We start from the raw sequence: 19,649 nt of genomic DNA, 5'->3' as shown, positions 1-19,649 counted from the left end.
AAAGCAGTACTACGCGCTCACAACTGTGTGCTGTATAATGTATTCACCAAGGGAATGATAATATACTCACGATAGGATCCACGAGATTACTTTACCTCGAACTTCTAACCCCTGATACTGTTTGTCAGAGTGAAAAGTGGGTCCTAAGTTGAGTAACTTTTTTCACGTGATACCATCCACGAGAAAGCGACCAGCCACCACCACTTCTCTCTCTTGTAGGCACGTGCTCTCACATCTCTCCTCTCCTACCCATTATCCCGTACCAAAAAAAATCTCACCAGCTTTTGCTAATCTCATACCTTCACTGAAAACGATAATTTAGAAAAGGTGAAAACTGGTTCAATTTATGATTTGTCTTAAAAAATTCACCATTTAACCTCAGAGTTTTTTATTCTCATGTTTATTTTTAGCAGACGTTATTCCGGGTTTTAAATAGAAACATATGAATACAAATGACATTTTATTAGTTAACGGCAACGTTTGGAGTTTAACGGCGTCACGAGTTTCAACAGTGCGGCGACTACAGGGAGATGTAGGAAGGAAATGTTGGGACCCACCGCACGCGAGTCGGAAGGTAGTGTGACTGTGACCAGGTTAACGGCAGGGAATGGGCACACGTGACTATGCTGCTCCTCTCACACATCGCATTCATTCACCTTCTTTTGTTTCCTGTTTTTTTTTACGGCCTATAACTAGTTTGTTATGATATTTTAACAATCGTGTAATCTTATTTGATAATCAAATCACTCAAAACTAAAATCAAATTCAGACAACTGGACAGTGATATAATGAATGTTAAACTAAGAATATTAACGATCGTGTTAGATATGTATAAATATAACATGACCAACGTCTTAAAACGAATAAAAGTAATATTTTAGTTAAGAAGTAAAAAAAATTCTCGTTAAAGAAAAACCATATAGTTGTGTGATATACTGGAAAACAAACAATACACACCGAGCTAAGCATATGGTCTATAAAATTTCAAAGTTTAATAGATGTAGTTTCTAAATTGTTAAAAGGAAAAATAATATTAAATTATTACTAAATTTTCTATATCTTCCAGAATCTTATAATCTACCTTGGATAGTACATGGCTAGTGGATTCGGATTTATGCAAATGTCAGTAGAATGATTTAACTTAATGCCTTTATTCGTTAAAGTTATCCTTGTAATTTCGAAGTACATTATTTTTGGGTTCACATCTTTCTTCCCATCAACAGTTTAACAGCTTTTTTCACTTTTGGAATCCATAATTACAATATTTTTTAAAAAGGAGTGAAACGGGATAGCGTAAAAAAAGATTTGGGACCCGCAATAATAGAGAGGTGTGAGTTGGCCACGTGATGAATGGGAGGCTGAGTTAAGGGCAGCCAAAAGGTTTATCACGTGATTCGCCGCGATTTGAGCGGCGCAATCGCCAGGTGTCTTTAACTTCGATCCCAACTCGTATGTTAATTTAGTTTTTAATTAATTTAATTTAATGCATAGTTATTTGTTAACTGATCCCTAAGAGGATTTCTGTGCAATGTACAGAGGAATGTCCTTAACGCAAATACATTTGTTTTCTCGAAATCCAGCTTCTCTTTCTTCTTTTTCCGAAGTAACTTATTCCTCTTTTATTATTATTAATAAATTGAAATTTTATTAAGAAAATAACAATGATTAGAGACAACTAATAGCCCTCTTTAGAAGGAAATAGAGAAGAAAAGAAGCCAGCTAATTCAGATGAGATGCTCCTCCATACAATTTTATGTATGCTAGAATTTCAGAAATTGATTATTTTTACTAGGTTGCTGAAAAAGCAAAGGTTTGATAAACGGTATATGTAGGTAATAGTGTTAATGATGATATATTATATTGATAACTTAATATAGCTCACTGCTCTTCAAAAGCATGTTACACAATATATATATACGCTAAATTTGTGAAATTATGTAACGAACATTTTCAAGTATTTAAGCCAAAAAAAATTTAAGTAAACATGCATGTATTATTACTAAACGATCTTTGTCATTAATGTTGAAAATCAATTTGTGTCCTGACTCTTGAGATTCTACAGATTTTTTCTCACGTGAGTTGCAGAGTCAATTCATATTGCCCCACTAGAGCACGAAAACGACATCACGACCAAGCTCTTCTTCTTCTCGTCTTTCACATTTGAATTGACCATTTATTTTTACCATATCCTTGATTCCTTTTAATTATTTTGTAATACTTTTACTAACTACTAGATCCTTTCTCCGCGCTACGCGCGGATAATATATTTAAATTTGTTACATTTATCATTTTTATTTGTATGCAAATTTTTCTATATTAAATTATATATAACTAATTTTTAAATTTGATTTTTTTTTATATTTTTAGTTTGAAGTAAATATTTCTATTATATGTAACATAATTAACTAAAAAAATATGAAAAATCAAGTCCGAGATTTTAGAGTTATGTAAAAAAAATATAATTATGTATAGAACACAAATTATCTTAGTTTAAAAGATCGGAATCTCATCTCGAATAAATTTACGAAAAGAAAAAGTACTCCAATAACCTACTTAAAATATAAAACCTCCTTTTAAAAAAAAGCGTACTTAATAATATTTTTTTACGTGTAATAGTTGAAAACTGACAATTGAATATCGATCTAGAATATTATTTTAATATATCTAATGTAAAATATTAATTGTAATAAACAAATTTTGAATTTTGTAATATTACATGAATTAGAAGTCTTTAAAATCTAAAATCTATTTTATTAACATACTATATATTTTATTCATTTATTATTTTTACGTTACAAAATATTGCTTTAGTTTTATTTGTATATTATTTTTTTAATAATTTAGATTCTTTTTAAGTAATTTTAAAATTATCAAGAATATAATATATTTAAAATTATTTATTTAAATATATCCAAATATGATGTCTCATTTTTATGTGTGTTTGCGTTGAGCATATTTAATTTGTAATTTGTATATTTAATAACACCTTATTGCGTGTCGTTCTATGGTTTAATAAATATGTTGTCATCTCATTTTTATTACTACTAACATGATTTTTTAGTGATCAGTGATAATGTATTTTTAACGTTATGTATTATATTTTATTGTATATTTTTTAACTCTTCGTGCTGGCACTTTTTTTAGAATCATTTTAATTATATAATAGGTTTCAAGATGTAAATAAACATGTTGTAAATTTAGATTTTTTAGTGTAGCTGAGCACTATAAATTATAGAAATTATATTATGATTTTATTTTACTAAATCTTTCAATCTGTGTATTTTTTTGTTTTATTTTGTATTTTTACAATTTTATTGCATTATTCTTTAAATACAGAGAATTGATATTTCCAATTTTTGTTTCATATACCTTAAAAGTCTTCGGTTGATTTTTGCTTGTTTTCTTTCTCTAATTATAATGTACAGTTCGACCGTTTCTTCTTTTTTTTGGATCAAACTACTAATATCATCAGATAGAAAAGCTTAAACTCTAAGAATTGAGTGAGTATTTGTGCTAGAGAAAACTGATTTAACCAATAATATAGTGAGATATTATAATATTAGAAGGTATGGAAAGTCTTCTATGTTGTCCTACGCTGGACATAATTAAGTTATTGCCAATTGATTCTATATTTGTGATAACTGGAAATACATCTTTATGTCTTCCTTACATCATCCTTAATTGATTTATGGTTCGACTATTTCTAATATACTGAGAGTAACATAAAATTAGATGTTGATTATCTCCTCCCAATTAAGAATGTACAGAATGAGAGAAATTCAAGATGAGATCAGTTTACAATTTTGTCTTCATATCTATATAGAGTTAGTTTATAGATTACTCTATATGTTTCAAAATGTAATCAATTTTAATTAAAATATGTAATATTTAAAAGTTATTACTTTAGAAATCTGTTATTTAATATATAAATTTAATCAATTACACAGTAATTTACATAATTTAATTGGCTACACAATATCTAATAAATATAAAGTTACATTGAAATATAAAAACAATTTATATAGTGAAAAAAAAAATATTTTTAAACCATTATGTTATAAAACAAAGAGAATATTCAAATTATATTGAACATTAGAATAGTAAAAATCAGAAAAGCTGAAATCTCAACGTCGATCATTTACGTTGGCTATGTTATTAACTTTGAAGATAACGTGAATGATCAAGAACAAAAATATTAATTTTAGTTTCAGTCTTTTTTTTAATCAGATTAATTTTAGCTTCAGTCTTTTTTTAATCATTTTACCAAAAAGAAAAAAATGATGACTAATAAAAAAAGATACAAACAGAGTACTGCAAAAAGGTGTTGATCACAATAGCAAACATTATAGTCTCAAAAATAGTCAATTTTATATTAAATATTAGTCAAAAATAATAAAATATATAATATTAATAAATTTCATTTTAAATATAATTTAACTTTAAAATAATTTATCATTGTACATGGTGCAGAAAAACACCTAGTATTATTTGAATTTCAAAAACTATATGATGCACTAACTTTTTGTGACAAATCAAATTTAAGGAACTGGGCAAGAGATTGAGAAGAGGGATGTGGAGAGGTACAAAGAGTCTTCACTTGATGAGTTATAATGGAGCATTGAAGTGTCATTGTTGCAGTCGTAGAAGTTATACCGGTGAAGTTGGGTAGACGAACAGATTTGGAGTCGCTGGAGATGTCTGAGGCAAGTTGGCTAAATAAAAGGAAGCTATAAGTTATACAATGGGCTGGCTATTTTGACGGGTTTGGATGGTTCGAGACCCATCATCTAAACATTCGCGATGACGTGGCAGTTTGATTGGTAGAGAATATTTTATCATATGTGGCACTCCTAAGAAGCCTCAAAATTAGTAGCTTTTATATAGTAGGACTATATAAATAAACATTTCCATGTTAGCTTAATCAATTAATTACTTATGCCATATAGAAACCGAATCTTAACAAAATTATTTTAAAATACGTCATCAAATAACCCTGAAGTTGCGAGTAATAATAATTCATCGGTTATTTGAAAAGAATAAGGAATAGAAAGCGTGTTAAGACGCAACCTAACAACTCACGGGACAAAGTGGAGGGCATGTGGGGATGTGTTATTGTGTTTTGCTCTTTCCTTGTTTTGTATCATTTTCTTCTTCATGTGATCCAACACTATTTAACTATAGTGGTGTTAATATATCCAAATTAAAGAAAAACAAAAAGTGATGGGCGTGAATTCATTTCTAGCTCGCATGCAACGATGGGACGGTAATTTATCATGTTGTTCTTATGTATTCCGGTCCATCATATTTTTTTAAGTGTTCTTATATATTCTGACCCATCATGAATTTTTAAAGTTTTATGTTTGAATAAGTCAAAAAGTTAAATAAGTAATGTTTAAAATACTCCGCGTAGGAATATTAAAGTATACGATTCGTTCAAATACAGACGGACTATATGTATTTGATCTCCCATCTCCGAGTACCCAATTCAAATCCTTCTGTTATACATGTAGTGTATGTCGTCATTACAATTTTTGAATATAAATAAGTTGGTGTCCTAACAAGTGGTACTCAACTAAATTTAAAATGGGTTTAATCAGCTCACATGATTAGAGTCTTGATTATGGGTCTAAGACATTTGTTAATGGCATTGCACAAAGGAAGAGCTGACTTTGTTCCACCTAATGCCGCATACATATATCCCCCACTCACACAAACACATAGAAGCAGACACGTACAAAATTGTATTTGTCCCCCTGCAGACCATCATACAGCATCATTTCTACTATAAATTTATATATTAAGTATCATTACAAAGAGGAACATGCAAAATCAGCTGAAGTGCATGTCTATGAAATCGATTCAGGCATATGTGTTTGTGCAGCTCAATTTTCACATAGATTTTGGTGGGGCCACTTATATAGTACCATGCATATGTCTTATAGATAAATCAAATGATTTATAACGGCATGTCGCTAGCTTAGTTTATGAAAATGGTGTATCACAAAACTCTTGTTAATTTTGTGAACCTAGAAACAGTCAGTTTTTAACTATGACACGGCAGAAGTCTAAATAACTTGCTCGATAAATTTCTCAACTCCTAATTCCATAAACAAATTATCATCAGAAATGGAGAACACATTCACTCCTTCGGAAGTTGGCTGCTCAGTCTACTGTCTTCCATCTCTGGAAGCAAAGAAACAATATCATCCATAATCACTCTTGCTTGACTCCTGTAGAGACTTTCAGAGTTATTGAAAGAGAGATGAGGAATATCATATCAGCTAGAAAGGATCACAAGCTTTTCAAATCACTCATGATTCTTTGGTTGCGATGAGTACAGATTTTAGTCCACTAGATTGACTGCAATGTTTTATCTTGTTTTTATTTCTTTTTGTCAAGATGGAGCAACTCTAGATAATATCTTTGTAGAATCTACTTTTTCATTATATGATATTTACAATTTAACAAAAAAAAAAAAAAAAAAATGGAGAACACTCGTCAATGAAGACGCAAATGACCTCAAGAAGTCAAGCTCACTCAACCAACAAAGTGTTTATATAGTTTTTGACTAGTACTCGAATGTAGCTCACCCTACAAGACATCGGCGATATAGACTTATAAACTATTCGCCTTTGGCCTTTCACACTAATTAATTTCAGAAAAAAGATATACTAATATCAATGCAACTAGCTCTGTGTTTTCAAAAAGTTGATGCCCAAAAGCAGACAAATCAGTATAACATTTTTTCACAGACAACACGTACGTAACTCTCTCTTAGTATGATTTTTTTTTTTTGGGTGTAATCTTAGTATGATTTTTAACGAGTACTACTCAGACAATTAATTGTATCAAGATTTTATAAACGCTAAAAGCACAAATAGTGAATCGAAAAATAGAGGAAATATCACCAACAACTATACGAGCTGTTTGATTGGAATATTAAATTATGAATTCGTGAAGATTTAATGTTCGCTATCGTCATGATTGTGGCATATCATGTGTATGCATGCCTATAAAAAGTTCAAATTTATAGCTGCATGTTAGTTTTATTTGCCGACAAAGAATATTGAAAATTTTATTCTAAGAAACGAATATTGAAAAATGACCGTCAAATTGTAGAGATGACGAAAATAAATGCTACATACTTTCAACATAAATAAATAAAAGTAGTGTTATATAACTAAAGGACAAAATTTATATTAGCAAAGAAACTTTCTCTACATTCTTATATCGACAATGAAATTCCGTTTTAACTTTGCAACATTTACAGCTTTGATAATTATACGTAGTTGTAAAATTAGTGGACGGTTTGCCATAAATTCAACAATTCACTACTAGGGTATAGCGAAACTTAATAGAGTATTAGAGTAACCTTATTGGTGAGTATGTAACTCAGTTTCTAAACAAAAAATTAAAATTATTATTTAATAACATTTTACTTATTTAATTAAATTAAAAAGACTTTTAAAGCTATAAATCATTTAATAAATGACATGTATAATACAAAGTATCTAACAGTACGAATGTGCATATAAATGTGCAGATACTTTTTCAGGTTTCTCTTCTATTTTTTTTTTTAGATGTTGAGATACTTTATGAATTAATATCATCAATTGGATATGCTCTTAATTAGAGCATCTCCAATGAAGAGATTTAATTTTGGAGTTCTAAAAATATATATTATATATATATATATATATATATGTAATTACAAAGTTTTAAACTTTAGGGAAAACGTAATCCAAAATTTTTAAAATCAGATACTTTTTCAATAAAGATGCTTTCGGCCAGTGTATTTGTTTAAATATGTAATGATAATACACACATATTTTAAGGATAAATTTAAAATTATAAATAAATATATATATATGAAAAATTACCCCGTAACATATAATTAAATCTAAATACCTTACATTTATGTACTGCTAAATTACTAATACTATATCTCATTAATCAATTGCGCAGTGATTAATTAGCAAAAAAAAAAAAATTCGCAGTGAATTATATAAACTGATATAAAATACCAAATAGTTTTGTCGAACACGATAAAAACAAAAGCATACATGGATTAAAAACCACAGAACAAATTAAATAATAATTTTTGTGCGTGTGTGTATTATTTTAGTTACCTTTAGCGCCGCTAAACGGATAAACCTCGCTGTTACCTTACACTAGAAAGCAACTAAACTAGAGATCCATCAATCCACCACGTGACTCCGTCAGACCTAACGTCGTTTATATTGCTGTTATAACGGGAAGCGTTATAATGACTGTATAAAACATTTCCGCCTTCTCATTTCCTCTCAAACCAGAGAGAAAGAAAGAGAGAGAGAACTCTCTGTCTGATCGCTCTTTTTTTATTCCGATCAGATCGAAGAGTTATATTATCTGTCTCACAATTGTCGTTGTATCATCCTTGACAAGGTACGCTCTTTCTACCTTAGCTTAAATCGAATCAGTCGTCGTTTTATTTAGATTTGACTTGGACTCGTGTTTTCGGATCTCCATGCTCACGAGTTGACTTGAATTATGCGAAATTCGATTGGTTTTGAACTATAATTCTACTGAATTATGGTTTAACGTTTTGGCTTTTGAATTGTTTTGTTGACAGATCTATCGATTTGTCTAAGAGGCTGGTTTACGCTAAACCGATCAGAATTTTTATCGAGTTTCTGATCATAATTCAACGACTTTCGAACTTTATTACCTCTCTTCAACAAAGCTTCGTCGTAGAAACGCAACATCTACTTGAAGTAAGTCACTGTGAAAGTCGCAGATCTGAGTTGATAGCTACAGATTCCTGTCGGATTTCATATAATATCATAATTCAAAAAGACAAAACTACAAAACTACAAAGAACCGTAGAAGCTGCTTGTTGTTTTGTTCATGGAGCTTCCTCAACCTCGTCCCTTCAAAGCCCAAGGTAACACTATATTCTGATATTACAGATTTTAGTATTTTTAAAATAAATAAAGAAGACTTTTAGGATAATTTTATATTCACAATTTATTATCTAATTATAAAGGATTATTTTATTTTATTTTCGTTTAGAATTTTGATTTTTAGAAGAATTTTGACAGGGAGAGAACCAACACATGATTTTTTATCGCTCTGCAGTCATTCAACTGTCCAGACAGATCCCAAGCAAACACCTTCGTCTTCTCAAGGTATTTCCCGTTTTACCCTTTTCAGTTTCGTCTTAAAATTTTATTTATTTATTTTATCAAAAGATTCTCTCTTGAAGGGGTCACGTTTATTCCGCGCGTGCATCTGATCTTGACCCCTTTAAACCGAATGATCCAAATGTTGCTATTTGATTGGGGCCATATGGTCCCCAACCATATTCAAAGTCCATGAAAATAAGGGACCGTTTATTAGGGTTACACATGTCGTAAAGCTCACGCATCAGATTATTGTTAAATGTAAAATAACTTTATGACTGTCACATGTCGAATATAACTTCATATTTTGATGAAACATGGAAGCAGGTAGCCACTTGAAGACCCATGATTTTCTACAACCTTTAGAAAGCGTTGGTGGTTCTAAAGAAGAGACAAGTAAGATTGACACAACCTCCGAGCCGCATGCAACGCCCCCACCGCTGAAGCACGTGCTTCCCGGTGGAATAGGAACGTACACGATAAGCTCAATACCTTATTTCCATAATCATCAAAGAGTTCCTAAGCCGGAGCTTTCACCACCGATGATGTTCCCTGCTAGTGGTTGTGGTGGTGGTGTTGAGAGAAACGTTGTGGACGCTGCTGCTGTTGCTAGCGGGTTTACTCTGTGGGATGAATCTGGTTCTGAGACTAAGGGACAGACAAGGAAGGAGAATAGCGCTGGGGAGAGAGCTAACATCAGAGGTAACAATAATAATGTTAGAAACCACATGAAATGATGATATAATTTTTTTTTTTTTATAATGTTTAGCTGATGTTGCAACAACTATGGGACAATGGGCAGCACAGTCTTTGACTAATAATAACCACTTGAGCGGTTTCAGTTCTCGTTCTTCCTCTTCTCAGTGAGTCTTATTTATTTTCTATATCACTACGGTCTATGGAATTAAAAAGGATTCTGATCAAATGAAGTTTTACTTTGGTTGCAGAGGGTCTGGACTTAAGAGCCAAAGCTTCATGGACATGATAAGATCAGCGAAAGGAACTTCACAGGATGATGATTTAGACGATGAAGAAGATTTTGTCATGAAGAAAGAAAGCTCTTCCACTAGCCAGAATCATAGAGGTTTGTATTCTCTAAGATATCACCAACTTTACATTTTCTAAAAAGTTAGATGCTTAAGATATGGTTCACAGAGCCGGTTTTGAGATTTTGGGGCTGAAGACGATTTAGTAAATGTTTTAATAATTTTTTTTTTGTAAATTGAGATATGTAATTTTCTTTAAATTTTTTTGGAGGCAGGCTTGTGCCTCACTGTTTATGCTTAGAACCGGCCCTGATGGTTGATTTTGTTCTTTGCAGTAGATTTGAGAGTAAAAGCAGAGGCGAGAGGGGCTGGCAACAACGATCCAAAGCTGAACACGCCTAGGTCAAAACATTCTGCTACAGAACAACGGAGGAGGAGCAAGATCAATGATAGGTAACTACTCAAAATGTAGCAAAAGCCACACTTTGGTTCATAGAGACTAATTAAAACATTGTTAATTAATATTTTTGCAGGTTTCAAAAGTTGAGACAGTTAGTACCTAACAGCGACCAAAAGCGGGACAAGGCCTCCTTCTTGCTAGAGGTATAGTGACCAATTGATTCCTGTAACAGAACATTCAGTCTCAACTTTTACTAATCTTTGGAACTTCATACAGGTTATCGAGTATATTCAGTTCTTACAGGAGAAAACAAGCAAGTACGAGACTCCTTACCAAGGATGGAACCAAGAATCTGCCAAGCTATTGAATTGGGTATAGATATAATCACATTTCCAAACCATACCTCAAAATCTTTTGTTTTTTTAATAGTCATGTAATAACGTTAAGCTGTGTGATCCGTTTAAATTACAGCAGAGAAACAACCAGCAGCTTGTCCCTGAAGGAACCGTTACTTTTGCTCCTAAACTGGAAGAAGAGAAGAATAACATTCCGATCCTTGCAACAGCTGAAACATTGAACGGAGTAACTCCATTTCCTTTGTCGGTTCAAAGCAACAGTCTGTTCTCTCCTCTAATTGCGGGTAATCCTCTAACTCAGTTGCACGCAAGAGTCGCAGCATCAGAGACGGTAGAGCCAAGCCAGAGTTCTCGGAGTCATACTCAGTCATTGAAAGAAGAAGAGGGTGATGAACACGAAGTTCATGAGGGTAACATCAGTATATCAAGTGTTTACTCACAAGGGTAAAACTAAAACGGCTCATTTCTTTAAACGCTTTTGATCTGGTAACATTTTGAAAAGTAACAAAAGTAAAAACTATGTTGTTTTCTATGTGGAGCAGATTAGTGAAAAGACTAAGAGAAGCATTGGAGAAATCAGGAGTGGACTTAACGAAAGCAACCATCTCCGTAGAAATCGAGCTAGCTAAACGCTCCTCTGAAGTCAGTGAACCGGTTTCTCGAACCGGAAACGATGACGTCAAGCAAACTCGGAAACCTAAGCGGCTCAAAACGTGCAATACAAGTTAAAAAGAAAAAAAGAGCTAGCACCCAATTGGGTTAAAACACCAAAGTTATATCATAGATATATTCAATCTTTTTTATTTTCGTGTACATTCGAAACTATAATCTCGTGGGTCCATAATCTTTTGAGACCCGGTTATGCTAACCGCCGCATTTTAAACTCTAATCTCAAAACTACTTTGGGGTTTCTTTTGAGAAAATATCATTAGGAGGAAGGCTTTCAATGTTTTACGTAAGCTTCCTGTATTTAGTGAAGTCACACTTTTTGAATCATCATTATTTACATTTTTTTCTTCTTCTTTCTTTTCAATTTTTATTTGTAATACTTTTTTTTATGTTAGTGGCTATCTGTAATACTATAATAGTTGGGCCTTTATTCAACAAGGAGCTCAACATTTTCTGTACATATGTTTTATTGTTTCAGCCCATTTTTCTCCTTTTTTTTTTTTATCAGAATCACAAGAAAATTTTAAAAACCATTTTTACTGCTATTTACAACGAGCTCTGAAAATCCATTTACTGAAAAAAAAAAGAAACAGAGAAACCTAATTAGCTATCCAGATTCGTCGGCTGTAATCAAATTCTAAACTTCATCTGTCAATTCTTGCGCTGTAGGAGTGGTCACCAAACGGCACACAAGTATCTAATACCTAACAAGATTCCCACAGCGATTCATGCGATCGATATCCCCAAAGCAAATTCCTCTGATATGATCCCAACGAAGAAAACGAGACTCAGTAACACTGCTGACCTGCTGAAATCAGCAAACGGCCTGGTACTGACGTGATCTTCGAGAATCTCTATCCATTAAAACGAAATCTTGTACAAATCTTGTACAAATTTTTATTAAAACGAAATTAACCCATTAAAGAAACTGTTAAAATTCACTAGTTAATGTATGAAATAATATAGGTTCATTAAAATTCATTTGGATGGTTCGAGTTTTGGTAGAAACTATCATAAACTGAATATATGATTTTGTAGATAAACTAACACATGCTCTATGCTACATTACAATATTCTAACATGGTAAAGAAATTCATGAAAACCAGCTCATGAGTCATGATGGTGGAACCATGCATCAAATATATATGATCGACAAGAGTGCGATTATTCACACGTCTAACTACGCATTTCTTTATGTTTATTGCTCAAAGTTGTTCAAATCAATTGGGTAAGGATGGATATATATTTAAAAATAAAAGCCAAATGTGTATGATCATGAAAAATAATATTGATTTTGTCTGAATGTAACATGAAAAATCCTCTCCCTTAGATATGAAATCCATCCTCTTACTATGTTATAATGTATTTTTAACCATATAGATCTTTCAAATTTACAAAACTTTACTACCTTTTTTGACGACCACACTTGATGAGAGTTATGAAATAATATGCTGCCAATATCATATCCTCTATGAAATTGCACAAGTAATAGAGAAATTGGTTTGTTCATCCAATTAAAAGAATATAGAATTTCGTTTTGTGGTAAAAAGACTCTTCACACATTTCACAAACACTCGCTCAATAAAAGCCGCACGTAAGGATGATTTTTGTTTGTTTGTTTACACATATTCTCGTATTCATCTAAGCTTTCTTGTCTTTCCAAGGCTTGAGAACACCAACAACGATCACAGCAACAACAATGAGAAGGATGATGATTGCAATACACATCCATTTTCTTGAGTTCTTTTGTAAGCTCTTTGCTCTTTGGAGAGCCGTGTTTCCCGATTGCACGTGATCTACTGCACTTGACACCTATAATTACCAAACAAAAATTCATCATCATTTTACCTATTACAATCCTGAGGTCATCACTCTTTATTTTATATCAACAGCATCACACATATATATATATATATATATATCTAACTTCATCTTAACCTTGCTTATGCCTTTTTTTTTTTTTTTTAAGAAAATCTATTTTGATCCAACAGAAGCAAACATAACACCAAGTTACCTGAGATTCAATGTTGTCAAGCATCTCTCCTTGTGCGTCAACCAAAACTGCCATATCCATGAAAATCTGCAAAACAAAAGGGAACCTGATGAATCTGCCTTTACCATAATGACTCCATACAATGAGTAATAGATTGCATCAAAAACTCAGTTGAAAGCTGTTTTCATTGTGTAAGAGAATACGAAAAATCCAACCATACTTGTTGTAAGTCAAGAAGTTTCTTTTCCAAGTCTCTGACAGCATCATGACGTTCTTGAATCTCCGCCAATGTGTCCATTACCTGGAAGGGAGATGAAAATAAATAAACATCTTATAGCATGTTCAGTCAAATCTTGGATTGTTTTTATACATTTTAACACATATCAAACCTGTCCTCTTCCTTGCTCCTGAATCGCTTTCTGGAAGATCTGTTCGCTGTTTCCAGTTTCAATCAACTCATCAATTGTCTGTAAAAAAAAAAAAAAGGCACAACATGAGTTCTTGTTCAAAACTCTTGAGACTATAATAAAACTCAAGACTCTACTTTACTTACATCTTCATCCGCTCGCTGTCCAGTTACTAATGCAATTGAAAACACACACAGAAACAATAAGACGGAGACGTAAGAAAAGGAAAAGTAAAGCAATCTCATAACATAAATAACATACATACCTGTAAAAACACGCCTGTCAACAACCTCGCGGTACTCTTGTTGGATGTTTTCTCTTAGAACCTAGAACAAGTCACACTATCAATCTGAGGAAATAACAGTTTCCATATAGTTCTTGATAACTCACCTGAAACTCGGCCATCTTGTCTTTTAGCTTCTTCTTCAAGGAACTGTTGTTCAGTACAATAAGATTAATGACTGAGAGAACAAAAGGAGGTTCACAATAGATTATCGAACTGAAACATAAGAATACTCACAGTGTGGTCGCTGTTCTTGATCGATCCACACCAGATCCTTTCCCGCACCCAGGTTTTTGTCTATTTGCCAAGTTCTACAACATTTTTGAATGAACATTAATATAAAAGAAACGGATCAAATAAACAACATGATTTGAGTGACTCTACCTCTCTGTCCAGCTCCTCGAGTTTCCCCTTAATGAAACGAGCTATACTTCCCACTTCATCAACGTCTTTTTCCATTTTCTTCTTTATTGCTGTTCATTATTACATACGGAGCAGCAACACAGAGAACACCAGACTATATGTAAGGCTATGGCAAACCATCAACACTAATTCTAATACTAAAGCTTCAAGCCGATGAAAAAAACAAGAATCATGGCTACTTAAAGGTTCATCTAAGTTAAGATCTATCCGTTGTCGTCTTAAGAATTTTCCAAGTTTTAGAAATATAAAGCGAAAGTTCGTTATGTCCCCCGCTAGTACAAGTACACGATCCAAACTTATTGCTTCTATCAAATCAATCCCCGAAACATACCAATAATTATATTCACTGACTTGCAGCAATAGTTCTGGAGGAAGATGAATGAACAAAAGATATAAGAGAAAAGAGACAAAACACACCCTTCATGGCGGGAGCTTTGGTCACAGCCTTGGACTCCTCATGAGCAGCCTATAGGGTTTCAAAATCGGTAATACAAATGAGAAGCCACAGCTCACTCATGAAGATAATTAGAGTAAGGTAGCAAAAAAAAGAGGTGATTGGTTTATAATAAATACCTGAAGTTTCTTTAGAAGCTTATTGAGCTTTTCATATTGTTTGTCAATATCTTGAACCTAATAATAAACAGAGGAACACACACTTTAGGTAGTAGAGCAGATGGTGAGGTAATTATAGAAGAACTCTGTTTGTTTGTTTTTTTTACCTTTTTGAAGAAATCATCTAATCCTTGATCTGCTGCTCCTTGTTCCCCTAGCTCCACATCCCCTTCTCTAGAAGATTGACCCCTTGGAAGCTCAAACGAACCCTACATAACCAAAGCCATTAAAATTCAGTAGAACAAAAACACAATAATCAATTACCATAATAAACCCTCATAAGCATACAGCTGGGGACTGCACAAGTGACTAAATTTATATCAAATAATCAGTAAGTCATATCGTTACAAACCTAACTCAAGTCAGATAGCTCTCTACACCATTCAGATTCTACTTAAAAAAAGAGTGAAACTATAATAGGATGGTCAAACCATACGAATTTCGATAAAAAATCTCACCTTTAGAAGATCGTTCATCGTATGGTGCAAAAAGACTTAAGTTTGGTTTTGGTTTTGGTTTTATACAACAAGAACGAAGAAGAACACGACTTTGATTGTGCCAAGGTGAGAAGAAGACGTGGCTCTGCGCGACGAAGATGTTAAACCGGAAACGCCGGAAAAGTGTCGATCTTAGTGAGACAGAATCGAGAGAGGAAAGTGAAGGAGAAACGGATCTGGCTCAGTCCGAGACGAGAGTATTGGTAATCTTAGGGATTTTAATTTTTTTTTTTCCAAACCGGTTTGGTTTGGTATGTACACACGGATATTTCCGACACGCCGTCCTTGTCCAGCTCAAGACAACTCCTTCAGCTGCCTGAAAGAATATTTATATAAGGGTACTTACGTCATTTGAATCAGCTAATTATCTAATGCGACGCATGTGCACTGACGCCAATACACCTAAGGAATATGAAGAGTGGATTGACAGATCAAACATTCTGTACGCGTGGACCCCAGAGCAACTAACGGCTGATATTCTTGATATATTATTAATAATTGTTAACGACGAAAATTATCAAAATGGGGGTGTAGCTCATATGGTAGAGCGCTCGCTTCGCATGCGAGAGGCACGGGGTTCGATTCCCCGCTCCTCCATCTATTTCTGACCGAATTACTCGTTGGCCTTTTTTTTTTTTGAATTAATTTACTCGTTAGCCATTTACGTGTAAGCTTTACACGTATTCAAAATCCTAATGGAAAAATTCTCCGATATGCTGCTCCTTTTCCCCGATCTCTTGTTAAAAAATATATTTTAAGATACTGCTTTGTTTCAGGTTTCGTAAAACATTTTCATGATTTGACGAATATATAATTGGTAACATGAGTAACGTTTTTAGCAACAACAAAAACATGATTAACATAATTCAAGTTTAGTAAAATATGTTAAGATTCGTACTTCGTTATATAAAGGCTTCAGAATTCAATTTAAAATATTGCGAGTGCATTTGCACGTACAATATCTATAGTCGAAAGTTTCTAAAAAAACTTATAAGTAACTTTTTCAAAGGGTTACGAACTTATAAACTTGGTAAAAACTCAAGATTGTTATACATAAAAGAACATTAACATTGCTTTATTTTAGATATTTGAACTGGAGATGCTTTGTTTGAGAAGATCTAAAGTTAGTAACAGATCTAATTTATGTTATGCCTTTGCATCGTGTATCAACTTTGGAAGCAAAGGAACAATGTTCTCCACAATCACCTTGTCCTCCCACCACTATCCATCGTCAAACTTATCGACAAGGAGATGCGAAACACCATCACTGCTAGGAGGAATAGGAAGCACTTCCTCAACCTCATGTCCAAGTGGATGCACTGATTCTAGGATCCCTTCATCTACACCCTGATGTAAGAGACAGAGATGACTTCTGATGATATTTACATTAAATTAGATCTACTTTGTTTGTAAATCTAAACCTTTGTTTTTATGATATTTACCATTTATCAAAAAAAAAGTAGCAACAGGACAGGAAAGATAGGTTGGGGAATAAAGGAAGAGAAAGAAGAAAAAGATAATTTGCATGCCTAAGATAAGTGGTGAATTATGCGAAAATGAAACAACGTGTAAACTTCTTCTTTTTTTGCTCATTTCATAAGTTTGAAGCATGCCGATTGTAAAAGTAAAGTTTATAGCCATATATGGACCATTATTTATATCCAATTTCTGATATGATATATCCTATTTAAATTCAATGATTCTACGAAAAAGGTATTGTAAGCTTCTTGTAGTCGATCAAGCATGTTTAAGATGAAAACAAGCCATGGATGGCATTAAGTGACTGCGGAGTAAAAGCAAAGGAAAAAGTTAATGTCTTCAAATTTACCATGGTACTATTTAACAATGTACCATGTAATCATGTATGTGTGGGAGACAAGAGAGTTAATGGAAAATGATAAAAGAAGAGACAAAAGAGAAAAGAAAAAGAGTAATATATCAAAAGAAGATAAATAGGGATCACTGCTTGACAGCAGATCCAGTTGCATGCTGTCTATAACTGCCTCCCCATCTAAGCCCTAAATATAAATCATGCATTACCGCTATCTTAAAAAATATATTAATTATTTCAGTTTGAATGGATGTATCATATGATTATATACATGGTGTGTATATAGCATATGCATATGTGGCTGTGGACACATAAACAATATTCTAAGTTTCGATCGGCATGCAACGAGGTTATGTGCCTAAGCACTTAAAACATATATCTCTAACAGTAACATAAACGTTATAATTCTCGCAACAAGAAATGTAGCTTTCTCATACAAAACTTACATAATTTCCAAAACATTACCGAAAACAAGCAATAACTAATATCTTTGCTCAAACTGAGGTTGGCGTGGATAATGCTTAATAAGACTAGCTCTATACTATATTATACATACACTCAATCCAATAATAAAATCATTAAAACCATGTAAGCGATCTCTCTCTCTCTCTCTAAAATATAGTATACATCTTCCATCTGCCACATGATCCGACGCATCAACTTATGAAAGAGTCCAAAACCAAGCTACCAGCTAGAACTACTCGACATGATCTGTTTGCTTGGAGGAGTTCGAGTTTGAGCTAAACAGTTGAAGTTGATGATCACCACCCTCTAGAAACAAAGGGTATCTCGGAAATAGAGAGCTCATAGTTTCCACCGTCTGTGGATTGAGATTATTATTATTGGACAATGCGACAGTAACGTTGCCAGATTGGTCCAGAAGTGACTGTTGGAGTTGTCCGAGGTTGTAATGACAAGAACTGCTGCTAGGGAAATAAAGTTTGTCTCTATGGTTTGAGTTCGAGAAAAAATGATGATCAATATCAAACCCATGACTCTCAAGATTCAAACCTTCTCTCTGGGTCGTATCAGTTCTTGATGAGCAGCTTCCAAGGTCGAAACTCTCAAAGATCCCGGGGAAAGATTCTCCAGCGGCTGCGGCGGCGGTGAGATTAGGGTGAAAACCAGGTGGGAATTGCAAAGGGGGAAGCATAGCGACGTCGTTTTGAGCAGCTTGTAAGAGCCAGTCAATGACTTTGCTAGGCTGACTTAGCCCTAATCGTTCTTGAAGGTCGTAGAGCTGAATCGCTGTCGTAGCCGACAATCGTATCCTCCTGTCTCGAAGACCACGAACTGTGCACACTTTGCTGTGTCTGTCTTTGCCTCCGAATATTCTCGAGGCTCTCACGATTCTCGGATTTTGCCTCAACGAAGACAAAGAAGTGGCTTGATATTGATTATCGCCTTCTTGTTTTATTCCCATTGAGTTGGTTCTCATCCTTTGGTATTTTATCGAAGGATCTGAAACAAAAAAAAACATTTGAATAAATCAAACTTGAGATTTGTAATCACATGAAATGAAAGCAAATTCAATTGTAAGCAACAAAAACGGATCAAGATCAAGAAAGTATGAGAAAAATAAGCTTTTAGTAAATTATTCGAACTGCAGATCAACAATTTAATTTGCTATATATTTTGTATGACATAAAAATATCCCAAGTGATTCAAATCTATATAGATACAACTAAAACAACCCAAAGAGATTCATGGACTCCAAACAAATTATTGCAAAGAAAAAGAATGATACAACTTACAGTGGAAACCTAGTAAGCTTGAATCCGCTAAGTTTAGACAGATCGAGTGATTCTTGGTCACATAAGTTGAAGAAAAAGATAAGAACCTAGATGATGAACACGTAAAGTTAAAGTAGAAGTGTGCAGTACATGATTGACGCTAAGAGAGAAATGATATATTTAATATATATACTCTCTAATTCCTAGCTAGGGTTTTAGTTGGGTGTGAAATGAATTTACAGACAAGGGTATAAAAGGAGCCTAGACATTCTTATCGAAACGTTGTCGACGGACACAA

The 19,649-nt window shown here is 33.3% G+C and overlaps 3 protein-coding genes and 1 non-coding gene across 12 annotated transcripts; 2 read left to right on the top strand and 2 right to left on the bottom strand.

Annotated features, from left to right (window-relative positions):
* Window positions 1-8,222: 8,222 nt before the first annotated feature.
* Window positions 8,223-11,792, top strand: LOC106385026 (transcription factor BIM1). 8 transcript variants are annotated; one of them, XM_022710822.2, is made up of 12 exons: window positions 8,223-8,424; window positions 8,612-8,923; window positions 9,081-9,167; window positions 9,489-9,863; window positions 9,931-10,024; window positions 10,109-10,245; window positions 10,483-10,600; window positions 10,681-10,750; window positions 10,824-10,919; window positions 11,022-11,129; window positions 11,205-11,347; window positions 11,446-11,792. In XM_022710822.2, exons 2-12 carry the CDS (start codon window positions 8,887-8,889, stop codon window positions 11,630-11,632), a joined length of 1,452 nt encoding a protein of 483 aa, XP_022566543.2. In that variant the 5' UTR covers window positions 8,223-8,424; window positions 8,612-8,886; the 3' UTR covers window positions 11,633-11,792. The 8 variants fall into 8 exon arrangements, with proteins under 8 accessions (XP_022566543.2, XP_048624964.1, XP_013680421.2 ...); XM_013824967.3 differs by having other exon boundaries at window positions 8,224-8,424; window positions 11,019-11,129; XM_048769007.1 differs by having other exon boundaries at window positions 10,486-10,600; window positions 11,022-11,347.
* Window positions 11,793-13,061: 1,269 nt separating this feature from the next.
* On the bottom strand, window positions 13,062-16,053 carry LOC106385025 (syntaxin-132). 2 transcript variants are annotated; one of them, XM_013824963.3, is made up of 13 exons: window positions 15,749-16,041; window positions 15,398-15,499; window positions 15,252-15,308; window positions 15,096-15,144; window positions 14,640-14,728; window positions 14,493-14,566; window positions 14,363-14,405; window positions 14,238-14,298; window positions 14,119-14,144; window positions 13,955-14,032; window positions 13,786-13,866; window positions 13,587-13,652; window positions 13,062-13,384 (listed from the first exon to the last, which is right to left on the bottom strand). In XM_013824963.3, exons 1-13 carry the CDS (start codon window positions 15,764-15,766, stop codon window positions 13,214-13,216), a joined length of 915 nt encoding a protein of 304 aa, XP_013680417.2. In that variant the 5' UTR covers window positions 15,767-16,041; the 3' UTR covers window positions 13,062-13,213. The 2 variants fall into 2 exon arrangements, with proteins under 2 accessions (XP_013680417.2, XP_048624952.1); XM_048768995.1 differs by having other exon boundaries at window positions 14,119-14,298; window positions 15,749-16,053.
* Window positions 16,054-16,311: 258 nt separating this feature from the next.
* Window positions 16,312-16,384, top strand: TRNAA-CGC. Its single transcript has one exon. It is a non-coding gene; the product is annotated as a tRNA-Ala (tRNA).
* Window positions 16,385-18,000: 1,616 nt separating this feature from the next.
* LOC106385072 (transcription factor TCP17) lies at window positions 18,001-19,649 on the bottom strand. The gene is made up of 2 exons (XM_013825026.3): window positions 19,373-19,649; window positions 18,001-19,079 (listed from the first exon to the last, which is right to left on the bottom strand). Exon 2 carries the CDS (start codon window positions 19,054-19,056, stop codon window positions 18,316-18,318), a length of 741 nt encoding a protein of 246 aa, XP_013680480.2. The 5' UTR covers window positions 19,057-19,079; window positions 19,373-19,649; the 3' UTR covers window positions 18,001-18,315.

Source organism: Brassica napus, chromosome A3 (genome assembly GCF_020379485.1).
Source record: "Brassica napus cultivar Da-Ae chromosome A3, Da-Ae, whole genome shotgun sequence".
Taxonomy (NCBI): domain Eukaryota; kingdom Viridiplantae; phylum Streptophyta; class Magnoliopsida; order Brassicales; family Brassicaceae; genus Brassica; species Brassica napus.
This window is presented reverse-complemented; position numbering and strand designations above follow the sequence as displayed.

Coding starts and splice junctions, on each gene's coding strand:
- LOC106385072 (XM_013825026.3), bottom strand. CDS start 19,056: ATGAGAACCAACTCAATGGGAATAAAACAAGAAGGCGATAATCAATAT.
- LOC106385026 (XM_013824964.2), top strand. CDS start 8,887: ATGGAGCTTCCTCAACCTCGTCCCTTCAAAGCCCAAG. Junction 10,025..10,108: donor TCTCGTTCTTCCTCTTCTCA/GTGAGTCTTATT, acceptor CTTTGGTTGCAG/AGGGTCTGGACTTAAGAGCC. Junction 11,348..11,445: donor TCAAGTGTTTACTCACAAGG/GTAAAACTAAAA, acceptor TATGTGGAGCAG/ATTAGTGAAAAGACTAAGAG.
- LOC106385025 (XM_048768995.1), bottom strand. Junction 14,406..14,492: donor TCAAGAACAGCGACCACACT/GTGAGTATTCTT, acceptor ACTGAACAACAG/TTCCTTGAAGAAGAAGCTAA. Junction 14,299..14,362: donor ACAAGATGGCCGAGTTTCAG/GTGAGTTATCAA, acceptor GACTTGTTCTAG/GTTCTAAGAGAAAACATCCA.